Source organism: Ctenopharyngodon idella, chromosome 21, assembly GCF_019924925.1.
Source record: "Ctenopharyngodon idella isolate HZGC_01 chromosome 21, HZGC01, whole genome shotgun sequence".
Classification (NCBI taxonomy): Eukaryota; Metazoa; Chordata; class Actinopteri; order Cypriniformes; family Xenocyprididae; genus Ctenopharyngodon; species Ctenopharyngodon idella.
In genome coordinates, this window is record NC_067240.1 from 28,092,706 (window position 1) to 28,116,162 (window position 23,457).

Sequence of the window (23,457 nt, forward strand, 5' to 3'; positions counted from 1 at the left end):
AAGGAACTTATATTACAATTATTGAGTCAATTTGATTTCATGTTGACATAAAATTGGCCCGTCCCACAGATCTAATTTTTCTGGCATCAGTCTATCAGTAATCTTTTGCAGACACGATTCTTTATCTAATTTTATTGAGGTCAGCCATGAGAGTGGGGAGGGAAATTTATAAGGTATTTTAGTTATGCATGCAAATAAATCAACATACTGTAGTGTATGTTTGTGAGGAACTATGCGAGATACATAGAGATGCAGCTGAATCTGTTTTGCAATGTCCCTCATTATGTGTGTGTGTGTGCGTGTGTAGCTAGAGGCTGAGGCAGTGTTTCGAGCTGTCACGATTGCCAGTCAAACCAACTGTCCGCTCTATGTGACCCGCGTGATGAGCAAGAGTGCTGCTGATATCATCTCACAGGCCAGGAAAAAAGGTACAAAAAATCATCTGAAAATAAAGTTGTTTTTTGAATCTAGAATGAGTGATTCTCTAATTAATGTCTTGTAATGGGGCCAATTCCAAACAATATCAACATGTCCATTTTTCAAAAAACTAATAGACAGAATCTTTTTGTTATATTTACCATATTTCACATATTCATAATCATCTATAATTGTGTGAATGCAAACTATGTTATGGAGAAGTTTTGGAGTGGGCTCAGGTTTGTGAGAAACAATGTGTGATAAAATAAGAAATCACAGCAGTGCGAGCCTGTCAGCAGCATAACGCTGAGCTTTCACAGATGTCACCTCCGTGTTTATACATCTCACCTGAGTTAAATAAACTCTTTGACATATATACTCATGACCGTAATGACATTCAGTTGGATAAAACTGTGTATCTGTATGGCATATGTGTAAATAACAGTTTTATTATTATGAATGTAGCATTTTTAATTTATCATTTCATTATATATTAGCTGTCTATACATTATATCCACTCATATGAAATGTTTATTTTATATGCGCTGCCTGGTCTGTTGTAAAGGTTGTCAGAGTTCCACAGTCCATCATCATAATAGTCCTCACTGTTTAGTTAAATCATTCACATACAATGCTCTCGTACATAAATGAGTTCAATATAAATAAATAGTCATGATTACAGTTTCAGGGAAGTACTCAGGAGTACAGAAGCCAGCCGATATCATTTTAGAGAATATTTAACGATAAAATGGGTAAATTGCAAATGTATGAATCAAAACTGTGAGTGGTAAGGCCGTAAATTGATTAAAATTATGTAGCAAATTAATTGCGTGATATGCTTTTATCTCTGGACTGTTCAGTTCTTCCTAGTGTAGATTCTGTAAAATCATTTGAAGAAATAATTTAGACAAAAATTAAAGTTCTGTCATTATTTACTCATTCAAAACCTGTATATTTAGTAAGTGAAATACAAAAGGAAGAATTTAAATAAATAAATAAATAACTCATAGGTGTAAATATCAGGGCTGTACATTAATTAAAATAATTGAATTAATTACATGCACTTATACACTATGTACTCAACCGTAGTGTTGTCAAAAGTACTGACTGCGATACCAAGTCAGTACTAAAATTTTAAAATTGTGACGCTTTGAGCGCTGTTGATCGGATTCGTAAACACCTCTGATTGGCCATTGTGTTGACGTGCTCATCAGATATGTCTGTGAATGCCTAAAATGATCCATGCTTCAAAAACATGTTGTAAATAGACATTGATGACGCTCCAAGCGCTTACACAGATACACACGGAAGCAGGCGTCTATCAGAGGACCGGTCCAGCTTTCAAAATGCTTTCAAATTCAAATGCTCCCGTGCGCTGATTACTGTAGCCAATCACAGACATATCTGATGAGCGCGTGAACACAATGGTCAATCAGAGGTTTTTACGAATCCGCTCAACAGCGCTCAAAGCGTCACATTTTTAAAATGTCATTACCGACTTGGTATCGCGGTCGGTACTTTTGACAACACTACTCAACCGTGTAGTGTATGAACTTTATAAGGTTATTTTGTCGGATAACCCCTCCCTCTTCGCTACATAATTAAAGCTGCGACAGTTGAGTACATGAAGGCCCTGTCCCAAATGGCACACTTCATGTTCACTTGCGATCTTCATTGTGTGTGCATGTCCATTAAGTCCACAAGACTGTAGCGCGTCCCATTTGTCATTGTAGGTTTCAGAAGTGTGCTCATGAGCGCCCCCCTTTGAGGCCGATATGCGCCCTCAATATTCACTTTTGCCAGGTCGTAAGCCCATGAGCAGTACTTCTACCTGACAGTCAAAGCGGCGCAACGTAACAGTAGTGTGGACTCAGAGGAAGATCATGAGGGCTTAGGGTCCCATTTGGGACAGGGCTGAAGTGTCCAAAATTCCACACTTCATTTTTTCGGTTAATTAAGTGCATCATCCGGGTATTTAAAGTGCACTATTTGGAATTTTTAGTGTGAACTCACAACTTGCACTAATTATAGTACTAAACACATAGAATAGTGCATAAGTACGTGAATTGGGACGCACCTTCAGATTTCATTGGAAAATATCTTAATGTTTCGAAGATGAACAAAAGTCTTATGGGTTTTGAATGCCTGGGTGAGCAATTGATGACAAAATTAAAATTTTTGGCTGAACTAACGAACAGTAGCACTTTATTGTACAGTCCTGTTTTATGTACTTCTTACAGTAATTACAATAACTAGGTTATAACTAGGTACTAATCCTGAACCTACCACTAAACCTAACCTTAACCCATGTAGTTACCTTATATTACCAGTACTCTCTTGGGTAAGTAAACTGAAGGTACACGTACTGTAAAATAATGTGCAACCAAACTAACTATTGAATAAAGCAGTGGTTCCCAAATTTTTCTGCCAGACCCTGTTTTGTAGAGAAAAATATTTTCAAGCCTCCCACCTACATTACATGACCTTGCTTGCAACATCCTGGATTTATTTGAAACACTGTAATTAAAGGATTAGTCCACTTTCAAATAAACTTTTCCTGATAATTTACTCACCCCCATGTTATCCAAGATGTTTTTGGATAGAGATGTCTTTCTTTAGTTGAAAAGAAATTAAGGTTTTTGATGAAAACATTCCAGGATTAATCTATAAACAAATGTTCGCCTTCTAAGTGCTTCCGCTAAAACCGCATTTCCGTATTCTCCAAAAAGTTTACACTGTATGTCTTATGCCTACCCTATTCTACTTACGGAAAAAATGTAACTGGCGCTGCGTTCGTTCCGTAAGTAGAATAGGGAAGGCGTAGGACATACAGCGTAAACTTTTTGGAGAATACGGAAATGCGGTTTTGGCGGAAGCACTTAGAAGGCGAACATTTGTCTATATAAAGCATATACATTTAAATTTTTTTCGAAAATGACCGATCGTTTAGCTAGATGAGACCCTTATTCTTTGTCTGCTATCGTTTAAAGCCCTTTGAAGCTGCACTGAAACTGTCATTTTGACCTTCAACCGTTTGGAGGCCATTTTGAAGTCCACTATAAGGAGAATAATCCTGGAATGTTTTCATCAAAAACCTTCATTTCTTTTCGACTGAAGAAAGAAAGACATGAACACCTTGGATGACATGGGGATGAGTAAATTATCAGGAAAGGTTTATTTAAAAGTGGACTAATCCTTTAATTCAGTACTACAACTTCTCACCTTCAAAGGGCTTATTCTCTTTGTGTTCGTGATGCAAAGTCTCTAAGTGCGTCTTAACTTCTTTGGCTTCAGACTGTCAGAAGCTAATATTTTGAGGCACACACATAACACACTGGTCTCTCTTCATTACTCACCATTTTATTGGTGAATCCAAGGGCAAGATATGTCCTAGCTGGGAATCAGTTTAATGTCGGAATTTATTGCGCCGCGCCACATCTAGTGTAGACAGCATCACTGATTATAATGGGTTCTATTTGCTTTTGTTGCGTCACGTCGCACCGCTCTCGTCTGGTCTAGACATGTTGTTTTGTCAGTCGTGACATTTGAAGTAGATTCATCATCTGCTTTACGTTTACCTGGCACCAACAATCCATTCACAAACTTGTCCATGTTTAGTGCAGAACCGTGCATAATTTTTTCACGGTTCCCTGCAACACTCAATTCAGATTTTTCAGTCTTGTTGTCTAGCGGTCTGTTATTCCACGCCAACAACCATTACAACTGATAACAGACCGCTCAAGCGGGTACTGCCGAGTCATTTTGAGGCAATAAAATATTTCAAATTAATATTATTTTGTTCAATTATTTACTTAATAAGCAGGATAATTTCACAGTGGGGTCTTTCTTTTGCATAACAATCTGCAGACTGTACACTGTCCCTTAACCTTGCCATGCCCCCCATTTAATAACTCCAGGCCCCCCAGTTTGGGAACCACTGGAATAAAGAGTGTAGTTAATTTTTACGGCAGCTGTTTTAGGTCACTGAAATGGTTGAGAGCATTCCCAGAAGTGTTGTAAAATTATCTTACAGTGTCTGTTACACTATTCATCACTGTTCTGGTGTGTTAAACTGGGTAGTTAATCACTGTCTTCAAAAGGGACACAAACCTGTGAGATAGACTGTACCCCTTTATTCTTTCTGACTGTCCTGAATGGAGACTAAAGGTTTTTGTCAGTGGAGATTTATAAGGTAGTTCTGTGCTGTTTTATCATCTGGATGCTTTTAATTAATGAGTTTCGCAAAGTTCTTAGATGCATTTTATTAGTGGTGTTTGCTATGACAAGAATCACTGTTAAAATTGCTCATACATAGAGTGAGTAGAGCTTTGTTCAAATGCCTAAACCTAAGAATTAAACTTACGTAACTCATCCAACACCGTTTGTGCTCAAATCGTCGGCCTTATTGAAGAGAGATATGCTTTTACTCTTCTACATCTGGATGAATGATTTTTGGCTGGTGGACACAAAAAACAAAACAAACAATTGCATTAAAGGAGGGACCCAAGCCATATCTAGAGATCAGAAGATCATGGAGACATGGAGGTGGGGCAGTAAGCAACGTCCTAGTAACCACCAAGCTGCAAACACAATATTGACAAATTCCCATGGATGGAAAGCTGCATCCAGCAGTCCTCAACTCCTTTAGTGAACTCACTGTAGCAGTGTTTTCCAGATGTCCCTGCAGTAATAGACATTTAAGTCTGGGTAACTGTTGTTTAATGGGCTGTTTATGTGTTTATTTTCCACTTAAACTTTACTGCTGAGCAGATGCGTTCAGTTGACAAGACACTGTATTCTTCCCAGTAGGAATCCTTGTAGGTCAACTTTCGCATATTGTGTGTCCTTGAAAATTGAAACGAGCTAGATAATGAGATAAAAGCTGCTTATTTCTAGGTAACGTGGTGTTTGGGGAGCCAATCACTGCCAGTTTGGGAACTGATGGGACTCATTATTGGAGCAAGAACTGGGCTAAGGCTGCCTCTTTTGTGACATCACCACCCCTCAGTCCAGACCCAACCACTCCAGACTACCTGAACACCCTGTTGGCCAGGTAAATACAAGTATATATTAAGTTGTTTTGGGATATAGTTCTGTCAGTTAACAGGTGGCTCTGTTAATCTAAACCAGGCTTGTCCAATCCTGCTACTGGAGAGCCACTGTCCTGCAGAGTTCAGCTCCAACCCCAATTAAACACACCTGAACCAGCTAATCAAGCTCTTACTAGGCATACTAGAAACTTCCAGTGAATGAAGTTGGAGCTAAACTCTGCAGGACAGTGGCCCTTCTGGACCAAGTTTGGACACCCCTGATCTAAACTTTAAGTCAATATATTTGAAGTTTATTGTCAAATATTTCACTATGATGGACTGGCCATCCATCCAAAGTGTTTCCCTGCCTATGGCCAGAGATGCTGGGAGAAATTTGTATGTACAAATGTATTAGTCACTGAATAATGCACAATTTGTTCAAAACTGCTGATATTAGGAACAGTAATACTCTAGCTCATGTGATAAAACAACATAGTCCTTTTCATCCAGTCACACAGACCCCAACAATCTGACTTCTGCTGTTCAAACTGTATATATTATAAATACTACTATACAAGTTCATATATATTTGACACTACTAATTACTAAAACTGAATTTAGTGATGCTCACACTGATTTTTACTTTAAAGTTGCTTTGAAGCCACTGCAAATTAATTTGACTTCCCTTGTAAAAAATAAATGTAAGTACACCTTAGCATACTTTTAAAAAGGATATTTGTGGAAATTATATTGTTTAAAAGAATACACTTAAGTGTGAACAGAATGTAATGTTTTCAGACACTTAAAGGTGCAATATGTAAGAGTTTTGCAGTAAAATATCCAAAAACCACTAGGCCAGTGTTATATATTTTGTTCACTTGAGTACTTACAATATCCCAAATGTTTGCAACTATATGTAAATCTTGAGAAAATTGCAATTTTAACCAAGGCTGTGGGACGTGTGAGGAGTCGCCTGTCAATTGCGTCATACCCGCGTTACCCTCGGTTTCCGGTTTTATTTTGTAGAAACCATGGAAACACCAAAGACGCTTTAATATTTACATGTTTTAATAGCCAAGGGAACAACTGTTCTGATATATTTATAGACAGAAAAATAATTATTGTTATATAGCTCAACACGTTTAATCTTATTGTTTAAATCTAATTTTCTTGATTTTTTTGCGAGTACCATGCTTTACCATGCCTCAGAGAAAAACACTATTTTGTGAAGTAGCTAACAGCATAATCAGATGCAGCTTTATTTTTAGTAACAGTTTTAGTAACTATTTTGTCCATCATACAATACATTTTAAAATGAATTGCATGCCATTTATCAACACAAGCCATCCAGCATTTAATATGATAATCTAAAATCGATCTATCTTACTGCAGTGTGTAACAGTGTCTCACAGCAGCCGCCGAGCGAACGCTCAGAGTAACTTTATAACATCATTTTCAACACACTCAAATGTATCTAATATGATAAACAGAGCTGCGTGACCTCATGACCGGAAAAGCGGAAGCAGCGCCGGCGACTGTGGCATAATAAAAGTTCTGCTGCTCGCGGCGTGTGTGTTGCGCAATCGCTCCAGCATCCTCGTTCAGCTCCAACAACACTCAACCTGCTCTGCTTCATACTACAGTAATGTTAATAATCGCATCCATGAACATGATTCCTTCCCGAGTCCTATCCCAATTGTTTTCCACCGGCTGTGAGGTGAGGACAACATGTCCCAAGATTCCGCGCTCAAACTTGGCGTCATCAAGCTACGCCTTTGTTTTGAATAGGCCTCTAGCGACCTCTAGCGGACAGAAAATATTACATATTGCACCTTTAATTGCGTGTTATTTACAATTGAGTTAAAATGTAATTATAGTTTAAATTTATATTAAATGCAATTACTTAAGAATACTACTTTCGACCTACTTAAGTAGGACTTAAAAACAACTAAATGCAGTGTTGGGGAAAGTTACTTTTAAAAGTAATGCATTACAATATTGCGTTACTCTCAAAAAGGTAACTAATTGCGATACTTAGTTACTTTTTATGGAAAGTAATGCGTTACGTTACTTCTGCGTTACATTTTCTCATCTAGGCTGGGCTGTTTGTTTGTTCGTTCTTTTTTTGGGGAAATGTAAAGGCCCTTTCACACCAAAAGTGAAATGAATAAGCCTTTGGCTGAAGGAAATGCAAATTCATGTCTGTACACTAGAGGGCGCAGCTCAAACAAACAAACATCTGAGCTGTACTTCAGTTCTGGATCACAGAAGAATAGGACGCAGGAGAAGAAAGCTCAACACTCTTACTTAAGCAATAAAAAGAAAAGAAACACAAATGTGATGTTTATCTGAAGTCATTTCTGCTTATTAGTATGTTTGAATTGAATCATCAAATGTCAGCAGCAAAGACATTGCCTAATAAAGTGAAATTAAATACATAAAGTATATTTCTATTATTTAACATTTAACAAAATATTCTGAGTTTGCATTTCACTGTTTTTATTAATTTTAAGGAATACTGAATCTGTTTCTGTGCAAGTGAGATGAGTAAATGTATGTTCACATTTAGTCTTGAACTACAATAAGCATCATGTTCACACAGCGACACAACACCTCTGACCTTTATTTCTCAACACGGGGACAGGAGAGCTGTCAGTCAATAAATGTAAAAATAAAGTAACTTGCATTACTTGTTTGAAAAAGTAACTCAGATATTTTGTTGTAATTTTAAAAGCAATGCGTTACTTTACTAGTTATTTGGAAAAAAAGTAATCTGATTACGTAACTCGAGTTACTTGTAATGCGTTATCCCCAACACTGTCTATATGTAATTTCATAATTACTTTGAAATTGTCTTTGAAATATGGTTAAAGTGTACTGGCAAATGTACTGGCAAGTATTTATGGCAAACTAAAATATTTATGTTTAAAATATATTGGCCTGGTTTCACAAACAGGGCTTAGATTAAGGCAGTTCAATTAGGACATTTAAGTAGTTTTTATAAACATGCCTTAGAAAAAACATCACTGGTGTGCATCTTGACACAAAACAATGGCACTGACATATTTTAAGATATATCAGTGCAAGTTACTTTAAGATAAAACAGCTCAAACATGCATTTTAGTCTGGGACTAGCTTAAGCCTTGTCTGTGAAATTTTAAATTTAATATGAAATTACACACTACAGTTACAATTATAATCAAGTACTCTACATGTGCTTTAGTATGTTAGTCTGTTAGTGTACTTCTTAATGACAAAAGATGATTAAAACAATGATTTATTTAATGTAAAACATTTAAAAAAGCTAACTTTTTAAAGTGTTTTTAAAAATCGTACTCTCTTTAAGGGTACTTAAGTGGCTTTATATGTTATTAATATTATGTTATCTTAGTAAAAGTTTAAATTTGAAGTACACCACAAGTGTAAGTTCAGTACAATTAAGTGCACTTATTTTTCACAGTGGTTGACATGAATTAAATATGTTGTTTTTTGCTGTTACATATATAGTGTAGTCACTGAAGTATTGTGCTGTGTCTGTCTGTCTGTCAGTGGTGATCTGTCGGTGACAGGTAGTGCTCACTGCACATTCACCGTGGCTCAGAAGGCCATAGGGAAGGATGACTTCACTCAGATTCCTGAAGGAGTGAATGGAGTAGAGGAGAGGATGTCCGTCATCTGGGACAAGGCTGTGGTGAGGATCATAGAGTAGATTCAGTTGCAATTTCTATTTGGATGTGCAGCATTCAAAGCCATTGTAAAATGCTGATATCTGTGACTGCACATCAGTTTATTCTAAATATTTACTCAATACATTCAATAATTATTTCATGATCGCACCCTAGTGCGGATTTGAAAAATGGGGTCCTAAATCTTGTACATTACCTACTGTTCAGACTTTGAAGACTCTGAAATTAAACAAGCATTGCATTTCATTCTCAGTTGTTTGTTATTCCTTTGCTCAGGTCACTGGTAAAATGGATGAGAACATGTTTGTCGCTGTGACAAGCACCAATGCCGCCAAGATCCTGAACCTGTATCCACGCAAGGGCCGAATAGCCGTGGGCTCCGACAGCGATCTGGTTATCTGGGACACAGACGCCATCCGGACCATCACTGCTAAAACGCATCATTCTGTAGGTGCTCTATAAAAAATCCCAGCTGTATAATGCACTATATGCTCACATTTCAAAGGAAAAGTCTAAACATAGAGAAAGAACTGAGTTGGCTGGCTTTCACTGACCTTCCAGTTCCTCTGAGCGGAAATAGATGATTCTAACTAATCAAACTGTTTGTCTATACAGGAACCCTGTATGCGTTCATAAATAAATAAAACCGCTGGATAGAAACAGGCCACGAAAACAGGAGATATCTGACAATCAGTTGAGCTTTTCCTGGCTTGGAGTTCTTTTTGTTTCCTTATTAAGCCTCAGAAGACATTTATTAGGAATTTGTTCATGGAAGCTTGTTTCCACCACGGAATAAAACAATTTAAAAAATAATTGCGACTTTTGATTTCACAATTCTGACTTTATAACTCACAATTGCAAGAAAAAAAGTCAGAATTGTGAAAAAAATGACTTTTTTATTTTGTTATTCAGTGGCGGAAACAAGCTTTTATATTTATTGCTACAGCAGGTGAGAGAAGAATTGCAAGCTTCGCTCTTAATATTGTAGATATCTAGGTTTAGGGATAGGAACCGACCACTAACCCACAGGTTTGACCTACAGACATAAATGATATCTCAAATCATGCAGCTTTTTGAAGTTTATTATTACTTTTCAAATCAATTGCATATTACAATTTTATTAGTCAATTTACAAATTATTTTTTTGCATGGTTGATAATAAAACACATTTAAAAAGCCTGCAGATTTATACTGACTTACACTCTTAAAAAAAAAAGGTTTGTTATTGGCATCGATGATTCCATAAAGAACCTTTAACATTCATAGAACCTTTACGTTCTTTATAGTGGAAAAAGTTCTTTAGAATTTTAAAATGTCCTTCACAATTTAACAACAACAACAAAAAAGAAGGTTCTTTTAAGAACTAGTCACTTAAAAGGTTCTCTGGGGAACCCCTAATTTTTTAAGAGTGTAATTGGATGTTATTTAAAATTAAATGAAAATGTATTATAGTTTAAATTTGTAGTTTAAACTTTTGGAACTTAAGAGTACTGTTTTGACCCACTTAAGTAGGACTAGTGCATCTTTATATTTAATTTCATAATGACTTTTATTGTCTTTGAAATATATTTGCATTTATATTTACACATTTGAAATGAAGTTGCAATTTAGTACATTAAGAGTAGTTTAACTTTAAACATAATATCAAATAGCACATTATAGTTAAAATTATAATCAAGTCCTTTACATGTGCTTTATTTGTTAGTCAGCACATCAAAATAAGTGTACTTCTTTAAAGTATGATAAAAGATTATTAAAATGTACTTTAAAGTAAAACTTTTGGTCACACTTTAGATTAGGTTCCAATTCTCACTATTAACAAACTATTAACTATGACATAAACTCCTCATTATTGCTTATTAATAGTTAGTAAGGTAGTTGTTAAGTTTAGGTATTGGGTAGGATTATGGGATGTAGAATAAGATCATGCAGAATAAGGCATTAATATGTGATTTATAAGTACTAATAAACAGCCAATATCCTAGTAATATGCATGCTAATAAGCAACTAGTTAATAGTGAGAATTGAACCCTAAAGTGTTACCAAACTTTTAATTTGACATTATTATAGTGTACTTATAATGTGCTTCCGTGTATTCACAGTCATGAAAGTGTACTCTCTTTAAGTACTCTTAAGTCACCTTTTATTTCATTAATATTATATTATCTGCAAGTACAATTTTTTTTAGAAATATACTTTTAAGATTTGAAGTACACTACAAGTGCACATTCAATACAGATTAGCACACTTGTGTAACAGATGGGAAAGCTCATTTCAGCTCCTAGTGGTCAGTTCAAACACAGTGAACACTAGCGCACTGACACAAGTGTTGTGTGAGCAGAGTAGAATATCAAAACCTGAGCAGCATTATACATATTCTGTAGAGGAGTGGTTAGGCTCAGACCACAAATTATACATTCATAGAATACCACTGAGATTCAAAGGAATTATCCTCGTATGCTATTTAAAGGATAAAATGGTGCTATATGAGGAATTCACCTCCAAAACTGCAACTGGTTTTTCCCATGATTTTGTTTTCTAAGAAAAAAAAAAAAAAAGATCATGGAAGATTTCTTTCATTGTCAGGCAAAATCAGCCATCTTGGACTCCTTTAGCCTGGGATATTCTTTGATTTCTGTCTGCCACTGTTTCGCTCATGGTCGAATGATCTAGCCTTTCTGCATATACTCCACTCTGTCATCTTTATACAGAAGGTACGCCGTATAAAGATTGTTGTTTCAACCTTAGTCTTCTGTTGACTTGTTGTTAAAGGTGCAGTGTGTAAATTTTAGCGGCATCTAGCGGTGAGGGTGCAAATTGCAACCAACGGCTCAGTCCACCGCTCACCCCTCCCTTTCGAAGCACATAGAGAAGCTACGGTGGCCGACACAGGACAAAGATGTCGTCGTCTGAGATAGCAGAGAGTAGCCAGTCAAGCAAACGCGCTCTGTAGAGCAGTTTGTCCGTTTAGGGCTGCTGTAGAAACATGGCGGCACAAAATTTGATGTAAGGGGTGTATCACAGTGTATGTAGATAGAAATGGCTAATTTTAAGGTAATAAAAACCTAATGGTTCATTATGTAAGGTCTTTATACACCACTGAAAACATAGTTATGTATATTATATTGCATTTCTGTCAATAGATCCTCCTAAATATTAAACAGTGGACCTTTAAATGTAAATGTTAGTGTAAATGTTGCCATCTAGTGGATCTACAAATTAGTGCAGTCAATTCCAGACCCTTTAAGCCACATGTATCAAACTGTCCTGCAGAGTTTAGCTCCAAAACACCTGTCTAGAAGTGTCTAGTAATCTTAAAGACTTTGATTAGTTGGTTCAGATGTGTTTTAGGGTTGGAGCTAAACTCTGCAGGACAGTGGCCCTCCAGGAACTGAATTTGACACCACTGCTGTAAGCGAACAGTCCTGTTGATGGAATTTGCAAGACAGCTGAAGCATACTTTCATTTTTAGTGTGACATATTCATCGACGTTCATTGCAGTAAATCTTAGCCAACTATACAAAATTTTGACAGTGTCAGATTCTGTTGGGTCACAGTCCTGCAATAGAAGTTGTGAAGAATCTGCAGTGAGCAGACCTCTTTCCTTCCTCTTTCACCAAGCCATGACAGTCTCCAGACGCCATTCTTTCTTTATCCTCGTACATTGCATTACCAACATCAGCACAAGAGCATAAAACGACTGACTGAAGAGCTACAATCAGATTTTAGATTCGTGTGAGATGGGAACTGGAATTTCCTGAGCTACACTACACTATGTATGTAGATCGTTTGAAAACCAGCAGTGCCCAAGGGGGAAAGATTCAGCAGAACTCAGGAGTTGCCAAAATGACATCACGTTTTCATTTCCTTTCAGCCTCCTCTCCAGAGACCATTACATATCCAAACAGCATTGGCTGCCATTGCTCTCAACAGTGCTGGACAAAATGGCTGATGTTTATTGATTGTTTATTCTGGGGCTCTGTATCCTTGGTTCCCATGCTCTGTGAAGTTACCTAAAACATGACTTCATCACCTGCCCGAAAGTCTTGCGTTTGTGTTATTCTGTTATTATTGTGTTATGTCATTCTTGGCAGAAGTCGCGTGCGTGTCATTTCCTGCTTTTGCACACAAAGAATGGACGATTGCCAAACGCAAAGACCTTGGATCATGGCAGGACATCACAACATGTACAGTGTCCACTGGAGAACAAGGAATCAGAAAATAGGCTAGTAGTCAACTAAAAAGAAGTGATATGTTGATTAGAGGTAACAAAAAACAAAAGGCTGAGAGTGTGAGAAAAAGAAAAGGAAAAAGAGAAGGATGTTTTTGCCATTCCTGTATCCAGCTGTTTGGCGAAGAGGCGGAGAATGAGAAAGAGAGTGAATGAAGGACAGGAGGCCAGAGTCGTACACATGATCTTGATTAGAGTGGAATATCTCAACGTTTCTCTTTGCAGAAGCTCAAACTCAAAACGGCTGTTTGTGTCACTGTGGATGTGCAAGAGGTTAAGTTGTAAAGCACAGCTGCGAAATGTCACGCTGAACTTTTTTTTTGTGAACTTTCTATTCATCAAAGAATCCTGAAAAAAATGTATCATAAAAGTATTAGTAAGTCAATGTTTCTTGAGCAGAAAATCAGCCTATTAGAATGATTTCTGAAGGATCATGTGACACTGAAGACTGGAGTAATGATGCTGAAAATTCAGCTTTGATCACAGGAATAAATTACATTTTACTATATATTCACATAGAAAATTCACAGCTATTTTAAATTGTAATAATATTTCATAATATTACTGGTTTTACTGTATTTTTTAGCAAATAAATGCAGCCTTAATGAACAGAAGAGCCTTCTTTCAAGACAGTTAATCTGTTGATTATTTCTTCAATTCAGTTAATTGGATAAAAAAGCCAATATGTATCCATTACACATTTTACATGTAGTTACTATATTAATAAGTCAGTGATGCATCGTTACATGCAACTAACCCTAAACCAAACCTTAACCCTAACCCTAATTATATAGTAAGTACATGTAGTTAATTACTATTACTATTACTACTGCACTGTAACAAGGACACCTTAAAATAAGGTGTAACCACACTTTATTTTACAGTCCTGTTCTGCATATACATACCATGTACTTATTATAGCAATTACAATAACTAGGTTATAACTAGGTATTAACCCTGAACCTACCTCTAAACCTAACCTTAACCCATGTAGTTACCTTATATTACCAGTACTTTCTTGTGTAAGTACACTGTAAGTACACATACTGTAAAATAAAGTGTAGCCAAAACCTTAATACATCCATGGTCATTTCTGTTATACAAGTGCTGTTAAAGTGGACCTGTAATGCCCCTTTTATGTAATATAAGTCTCTGGTGTCCCCAGAATGTGTCTGTGAAGTTTCAGCTCAAAATCCCCCACAGATCATTTATTATAGCTTGTCAAATTTGTCCCTATTTGGGTGTGAGCAAAAACACACCGTTTTTGTGTGTGTCCCTTTAAATGCAAATGAGCTGCTGCTCCCGGGCCCCCTTTCCAGAAGAGGGCGGAGCTTTAACAGCTCGCGCTTCGGTCGCTCAACAACAACAAAGCTGGAGAATCTCACGCAGCCAAAATGAGGATTGTCAGTAACAGTGTTCAGCCTTACATTGTTCAAACCGGAGTCGACACTGATGGAGAGACTCAGGAAGAAGTTACAACTTTTAGACGTTTCTGAATGGTTAGTGGATAAATTTATGTAGTCGCTGTGGAGTTGATTCAACTCATTGACTAGCATGTGCCGTCATGTTAATCTTTTGTGTTGAATTGACCCTCGTTTGTGAAGCAGTCCGGCGTAAAATGACGGCATGACAACAACACTCTACTACAACAACTCTTCCTCTTCTCTAAAGCAGCTCAACATGGCCTCGCCCCATTTGTTGTGTGTTCTCGGGGGCGGGGTTTATGTAAACTTTAGGGTTTGTGATGTTAATCACCAAATCACCAAAGTCCTTAAAAAGCGATTTCTGTAAAAGAAAATATCTCCCTTTGCATTGAACTTTTGAGTGTCGTATCTTTGCAGATGCAGCAACATTACACACTAACTAAAGTTAAAAAAGTCAAATCATAATCGACCTTCTTAGCATGATGTTCTTGTGTTCTTCTAGGCAGCGGAGTATAACGTGTTTGAGGGCATGGAGCTGAGAGGTGCGCCCATGCTGGTCGTCTGCCAGGGGAAGATCGTTCTGGAGGACGGGAATCTGCACGCGACCTCTGGCACTGGACGCTTTATTCCCTGCTCCCCGTTTCCTGACTTCGCTTACAAACGTGTTAAAGCCAGGAAACAGGTACAGCTCTGCTGAGAAGAACACAGACCCTGATGACCCTGGACACACATGTGACACGAGTTCATCTGTATTTACAGTGTGCAGCACTGTATTGAAATTCCATTTAATTTTATTCCCTTATTTCTTTCGCAGTTGATCATCATTTCTTTTAGGACAGGCAAACCGAGTTGTTAATGTCTTTTTGTGGTTTTAAAAAATGAATGTATACCTGTGATTCTTGCCCTGTAAAGAGTTTAAACTGTTAGTTCCACCATCATGAAAAAAGCAGACAGAAGGAAGCTGAAGGTCATGTCAAAGTGATCACATGGTTCAAAATGAAAATGCAACATTTAAAGGGATAGTTCAGCCAAAAATGACATTCTACTAACTAGAAGTAGTTTTGCAACTATATGTCAACTAACTATTAGTAGATTGTTAGGTTAGGGTTCATTTTAGTAGAATAAGTTGTTACTTATAGTCGGTAGATGTTGGGAACATCAAAATAAAGTATTAGCAGATATTAGCAGACAGTCTACTGATACTCTAATAAGAGTTAGTTGACATGGTAGTACCGAAGTTACTTATAGTTAGTAGAATGTCTAAAGTGGACCATTGAAAAAATCATCTTTCTCTCACCCTCATATTGTTTCAAACCTATAAGACTTTGGTTTACCTTTGAAATACAATATAGAAACAAGATATTTTAATGAAATTTCTGTCTGTCCATTAAAAGTCCATTCAACCAAAACCTTCAAGCTTCAAAAGGTAAAAGTAATCAATATGAATTGAGTGGCTTAATTCAAGTCTTCTGAAGAGACACTGTCGATTTATATGAATAGATTTAATTTGATCAACGCACATACATAGAGCTCATCAAATATGGTAAACTCATGCTTGTTTGATGCGTGAAAAACAGTTTTTTTCTATCATTATAAATTTCATAACAAATATCTTTATTTGTGTTTTAAAGATGATTAAAAGTCATATGGGAATTTTAATGAATTTTTATTTTAGGTGGACTATCCCTTTAATTAAAACTGCCTTTCCTTGGAAATCTTGAAAATATATTTAAATCTTTGGACTCTTTGTTTTTTGTTTTTTTGCCTCCTCCTAGCATTTTTTTTCCCCAGTGTCAGTTTTAAGCCAGCAAAACTTAAAAATATCTTGCTTACATTGTAGAAATACAGTTGATAGTGCAACATGATTAACCTTCTCAACAATCTGTCAGCAAAATCTGGAACCAATTTCCAAAAGAACATGAAATTTACAATTTACGTGAACACACAGTTCCCAAAAACAGCCCACAGGAGGATAGATGCATCTGGGGAATGTATTTGCCAACACCCAAACTTGCCTTTCTCTCTGTTTCTCTATAAACTGTATGCTGCACAATCCTGTACAAAACTGAAGCGTTTTGTTTTTGTTTCCCTCATAGATGGCTACACTGAAGGCGGTCCCCAGGGGCATGTATGACGGCCCCGTGTCCGAATTTTCACCCATGTCGAGGGGAGGCACGCCATCTGCCTCTGCCCGTACCTCACCCACCAAAGTCCCTGTGAGGAACCTCCATCAGTCTGGATTCACGCTATCAGGTAACACTGGAAAATTATTTCTCGTGTTCATACAACAGTGCAGACTTCTTATTGGCATAATTATTGAAGGGGACGGTTTGTGTGTCATGCATTTCTGGTGGATAGTGGGATAAAACAGACGCAGAACCCATAAAAAGTGTAAATATATGCAATGATATGTGCTAGTTAAGGGGTCAGTGACTCATCTATACATTTATTCAGAAATACACAAAAATGCAATTCATAAATACAGTGACTGGAATACACCTCTTCTGGGATGAACATCGTTTACTTTCTGAATTCAAATTAATTTTGACATCTTTTGAAGCATAAAGTAGAACATGTCAAGGTGGTACAGATGCCTTGATATCATGATTAACTATGGAAGCTTGTTTCCGCCATGGAATAAAATTGTGAGATATAAACTCGCAATTGGGAATTACAATGTCAGAATTGCGAGATATAAACCAATTGCGAAAAAAAGTCACAATGTTGAGATAAAAAGTCGCAATTACCTTTTTTTATTCGGTGGCGGAAACAAGCAAGTTTATATCTCACAATTCTGACTTTTTTTTCTCGTAATTCTGACTTTTTTCTCAGAATTGAGAGATATAAACTCACAATTACCAATTTTTTTAATTTATTATGTCAGAATTGTGAGATATAAACTCGTAATTGTGAATTATAATGTCAGAATTGTGGGATATAAACTCGCAATTCTGAGAAAAAAGTCAGAATTGTGAGATAAAAAGTCGCAAGTATCTTTTTGTATTTTTTTTTTTTAATTTTAATTTATACCTCGCAATTCTGACTTTTTTCTCACAATTGCAAGTTTATATCTCACAATTCCGGATTCTTTTCTCACAATTGCATGAGATAAACTTGCAGTTGCGTGTTATAAAGTTAGAGTTGCGAGATATAAACAAAGTCAGAAAAAAGTCAGAATTGCAAGAAACAAACAACAATATTTTTAAGCAAATTTAATGTATGGCACATAAAAAGAAAAGTCCATTGCCCAAGCATTGCTCACACAGAAGTCACTTTAAAGAAGTCGCCTTTATTGTGATCAGTGTTCAAACAATATACTGCTTTAGGATTAACAATAAATAGCTATCACTAGTTACTTTGCACACACTTTTAGTAAGACTTTCAGAATCTGCCTCTAAAAAATCTCAGCGGACGATCAGCTGTTAACCTTTTCCTGAAACGTTCTGCCAGAGACGCGTCAGTTCTCTGAGAATGACCCGAGCCTATGTAAAGAACCGTGACCTCATGTAACCCCCTCTCTCTCTGTCTGTCTTGTTATAGGTCCTGAAGAAGCCCCCATCAGACCAGCTGGAAGACGTGTCGTTGTGCCCCCTGGTGGCCGCTCCAATATCACCTCCCTTAGTTAAATATAAAGAGCATGTAAGAGGGACCACCAGGATAAATTCAACCATGTAGAAGTAAGGTGATTAGTCAGGAAATGAAACAAAAGAAACGTAAAACACTGAACTCATGCCTTACCCTTCATGATTTACTCCTGCTGAGTGACTGAAGATCAGTAGTCCACCTCTGAGGAAAGCAAAGCCCGACCAAATGTTAGGGCATTTAGTGTAGCGTTTTGTTCGTTTAGATGTGTTTAGATAAACTGAAATAGTAAACATTAGAATTACCGTGAAACCGACTTTGTTTGAATGGTCTGCGATGTTTAGAAAAGGAAGCAGTTAACTCTCTAGAACCGGCGTTTGCGTTCAGTAGAGGAAGGACTACTGCCATGCATTTCATAGGGCTTCATCTGTACTCCCTCATAAGCTTTATTTGCGTATATCAGCTAGTTAACGTTACTTTGTAAATGAAGTTGAAGTGTTGAGTTCGTATTGCGAGCATTTTGTTTTTTTAAAGTATAATAAAGTTGAATGAATGTTAAGGAAAAACATGCAATGATATACTGGTGTAGAATATTACAAAACATTTGCATTTGCTTAAACACCGATTCACATACTGTACTGCTTTCATTATCCGTTACCCGTCATACGAAGGAATAGTTGAACTTCAATCGGACACATTGATTCTCAGTAAAGGAAAATAAAGGTTAACTAGATTTCATGTAAAAATGCGTGATGAAAACAAAACAAATCAGTTTGAAAGCCTGCAGGGGAAAGATATTGATCGTTTTTTTTGCATTTCAGTTTTGTTGAATATTCAGTCGACTACAATTGCAGCTCAAATGTCAGTTATTGAAGGATGATTAACAGGTGCTACAATGTCTTTTCTTAAATCACAGGAAATATTGGAATAAGTTTTTGAAATCGAAATCTTTCATGTCACTTTGGTAGAGGTTTAGTATGAGTTACATGTCCCAATTTAATGGCATAAAGTGATTTTCTGAATGATGTGGAAATGGTTGTTTATTATATTTATGTAGGTTTGATTGTATTCCCCCCCCCCCCTTTTTTTTTTAACAGCTGGGTCAAAAATGGAGAAAAAAGCAGGTCAAAATGAATGTGTGATGTGCAAAATTTGTTCCTCAATAAACAGAAGTTACAACTGACTGCCTGTATATGATTTATCACATATTAATCACCTCACAGTTCAAGGAAATCAAAACTAGTCTAAAACATACACACAGACATAAAACATTTCTAAAGCCCTGGGTATACTTCATTTTTTTACGCGTACATGCACAGTCGAACGCATAGCCTTTTAAAGTACACTTCACTTGACTCGTATGCGTACACAGGCGTTCGACGCATGTGTAGTTTTGATCAGTCTCTCGCCATGAGTTACAACCCATGTAAACATCTTTGTATTCTTTCATGCTAGAGTTGTACAAATGATGGTACTTTCTAACCTCTTCGCACAGTCTGTCGTCTATGTAGGCCAACATTGTCGCTGTAGCTTGCATGCGTTCCGGTGTAGTGACAAATTGGGTCCCAACTGAAATCGGGTCTCCTTTAGGACCCCAAGCGATCCCATTGGTTCAAATTGCTTGTACTCTCTTTTAGCACCTGGTTACAATTCCTACAAAATCATGTTATAATAAATACTTAATGTAGTTTCAACTACATTATAATGTCTGTATTAGTTAGCTTATATACTAGCATAGCATACAGATAAGCGATTAGCCTGATAACTTAGTTTATGCATACATTTGCACTTATCCTACATATATTCTCAATCATCTTTTATGAGTTAAATTAAGTGTTAAATGTACAAATATTTAAGTTATAAATAAAACAAATTAATGATGTTCAATTATTCACTTAATATACTTATTATTAGGCTGTTTATTAATTAACAGTTAATCAAGTGTAAGAAATTACATTCAGTAGGTTTTATTATGTACTAATGTGTTTTCGTATGCATTATATAGTAAGCTATGCATATTTTAAATTAATATCATTCGTATTTGGGTCATTGACGAATAAGGTTTTTAAAAGTAAAAAAAACCTAATGGAGATATAATTAAATGTGAAGATTTATTAAGTGTTAACAATGAGATTTGTGGTTTTTATAATCAATTAACACTGCTTTTGTCAATATGGACAAATTTGTCACCAAAAAAGTCATTCGGTTTAACCAAAATTTTGGTTTTACCGAATGACAGTTTTGGTTATACCGATTGACGATATTTTCAAGCAATGTTAAGAGGCTGATATCTAGCTATCTAGCAAAAGAACAATCAAACATTTTATATTTAGTACAAGTTTTTAAAATATTTCCATGTTTTATAGCGGTTGTACCGAATGACCTGATGTTTCGGGACATGCGTATGAACAAGTGAAAACATGAATTTTTCTAATAGTTAAGAGAGTTCGTTACTTTGCTTCACGACCATGTGGTCCTTTGCAGGTGTCTGAATGATGTCACATGATACTGACCACATGACTTGATCCAAAATGGTCCCTTTATATTGGTTACTCCGAATGACATGAAATTATTTTTTCCGGACATTCTTTCTCATAACAAAGCAACGACTTCTACACATAATTTTAATACCATTTTGCACTATGTTAATATATGATGTTATAAAATCATGCCAGAATAAAAAAACATATACATTTATTACATTTTAAGATATTTTAATCACAAATGAAATGGCTGTATTGGCCTTTGGACGGTTAAACCGAATGACCTTTTGACACTTCAAACTCTTTTAAAATACCTTTATATGTAGAAAAATATAATTAAAACCTTTTGGATTCAATAAAAGTGATCTAGTTGTACTACCTTACGTACTTTGGATGTCATATCTTTGTTTGTTTTTTTTATTATTAAGGCCTTTGGACAAAAAAATGACCCGTCACGTCATTGACCCATAAACTTGGAATAATCATAAACTGACAGTTTGGGGAGACCCTATTTTGAAGGAGGACCCAATTTGTCATGAAACCGGTCTGTTCTGTTTATGCAGTTTTTCTTTGACTACCTTGTGAATCGACGCCCCCAGGGCATGGTTGCCACCTTGTGGACAAACTAATTACTGCCAAAAAAATAAAATGCGCATGTGTGACCTGACGGTTACAAAAATCCAGCGGTGTGCATACAGTACACGCATACTCTTCTGATGACGAAATTCGTGTCACGCGCACTGTACGCTGACCCCCGCGTACGCGTAAAAAGTCGAGTATACTTTGGGCTTAACACTATGGTTATCGTGAGGAAATGAAATCAAGTTTTGTTATTAACAATTACATGGGAAATATGACAATCCCCAATGACACTGTACAGTAGAGATTAGCTGGATGCGAATGAGGGAAAATTATCAGTTTTCTTTGTGTCCGCATGATGGGTGTTTGTACAGTCCACTGGACAAAAATAGCTTTCTAACTTCAGACCAAGGGTAAAATAGCTGATATATGCTGTGACAATATCATTTGATTAAATTGTTCTCACTGGATTTATTAAGTGGTAAGAAATAAACGGTTCTGTTCTATTTGCTATCAAGTTCTCAAGTGTAGTTAGCAGTGCATTCCAAACTGAAGGGCTGATTTGCAAATCTGTACATAAACTCAGTCCACAGTGTCCAAATTTTAATTTATATAATCAGTGGGAAAAGCATAAAACATCAATGTAAACAATAAAACCCTCTAAATTAGATTATAATAATAACAAAACAAAACAAGAAACAAACAGCCCTTTTTAAAATTAAACTGGAAGCAATAATATTTCTCGTAATTATTGTCATTGTTGTTCAACATTAGGGTAGTTTGTCTGTTATATTTAATATTCACCTGGCCACTAGATGGCGATTTTGGTTCATCGTGAGCAACAGGAAGATTTTAAATTAGTAAAGATATTTTGTATATTTCCAATGAATTTTAAAAAGGACCTGCACTGTAAAAAAAAACCTTCAATGAAAATGTGCTGTATTTGTGTTATAAATCTAAAACTTGTTTTATAAATGAGCCAGAAACAACCTTGTGTGAATATTCCTAGGCTATGCAAACCTTAGTCAGACTTGTCAGATGATGCTATTAAATTGTTTTATTACCATTTTATCTTTTCAAGTGTGGTCAATATCTTATTCAGCAGCACAATGGGATCCAGCAATGAATCTCCAAAAACGCTTAAGATCCAGAAAGGCCAAAAAATTTTCTCAGTGGCATAAATGACAGTATTTTGCAGCTCTGTAAGATCGACGTTTACATGGATTGAATTCATCACATACGCATAATGAGGTGAAATAAATATCTTTCGCATTCTGTTCTCTGCATTTGTACGTTACCTAGAGCAGCTTTGTAAATCATGGCGAATGGCTCGAGTCTGATCACTCGCTGAATCAGACAGCAGTAAATCTTTATGTGCCTCCAAACGCATTAGGGAAGTCCATTAAACTAGTAAGGCACACATTTCACGGCCAGGTGCAGAGAACATCATCATTCAGTTATTTTTTTTTTTTTTAAATTGGTTTTTGTAGTATTCAATTGTTTATGTCAGTAAGTCAACTGTAAACCACCGTACGCCGTCAGTTTTTGAATGAATGCAGAGCATGAGGGTCACACTAGCTTGATGAATCCATCCGGAATTTGTGATATTCCAGTCCCCGAAGTATGGATTTTCTCATGCATTTTCTGGGGTTTTTTGGTGGAAACTGCAGTGGGGTGTCTGGAGTGAAATAAGAAAGCTATGGCGTGTCCCTCCGGCTAGATGTTAACTTGATAAACAGTGCTGAACGTTGTTGTTCTGTCCATCTTGAATGGCTTTGTTTGTCTCTTCTGCATTGAGGTTGTTGGTCTCAGCATCTGCTTTGGTTTTCCGCAACCTCCAAAACAAAGAAAGGATAACAAATCCATGACTAGATGAAGTTTCACAAAGTGTTAAATCTGAAAATGTGCAGTTGTTACTATAAGGCTTAAAAGTTATTAAAAGCCATTAAAGTGAACTAAAACTAAAACCTAAAAACTAAAATTAGTTGAAATAAAATAAACGTTAACTGAAAAAAAACAAAAAAA

General features: G+C 36.4%; 2 protein-coding genes across 3 annotated transcripts in view; one reads left to right on the forward strand and one right to left on the reverse strand.

The window, feature by feature from the left end:
* The window catches only part of dpysl3 (dihydropyrimidinase like 3), a 45,868-nt gene extending 26,315 nt beyond the window's left edge, over positions 1-19,553 (forward strand). For both annotated transcript variants that reach the window (XM_051876965.1, XM_051876964.1), the window contains exons 8-14: positions 308-428; positions 5,314-5,470; positions 8,997-9,138; positions 9,410-9,580; positions 15,291-15,470; positions 16,885-17,041; positions 18,329-19,553. In XM_051876965.1, coding sequence (XP_051732925.1) covers positions 308-428; positions 5,314-5,470; positions 8,997-9,138; positions 9,410-9,580; positions 15,291-15,470; positions 16,885-17,041; positions 18,329-18,414 — 1,014 coding nt within the window. In that variant the 3' untranslated portion in view covers positions 18,415-19,553. The remainder of the gene's footprint in view (positions 1-307; positions 429-5,313; positions 5,471-8,996; positions 9,139-9,409; positions 9,581-15,290; positions 15,471-16,884; positions 17,042-18,328) is intronic.
* Positions 19,554-22,471: 2,918 nt separating this feature from the next.
* Positions 22,472-23,457, reverse strand: part of stk32a (serine/threonine kinase 32A) — a 65,078-nt gene continuing 64,092 nt past the window's right edge. The window contains exon 13 of the mRNA XM_051876966.1: positions 22,472-23,267. Coding sequence (XP_051732926.1) covers positions 23,156-23,267 — 112 coding nt within the window. The 3' untranslated portion in view covers positions 22,472-23,155. The remainder of the gene's footprint in view (positions 23,268-23,457) is intronic.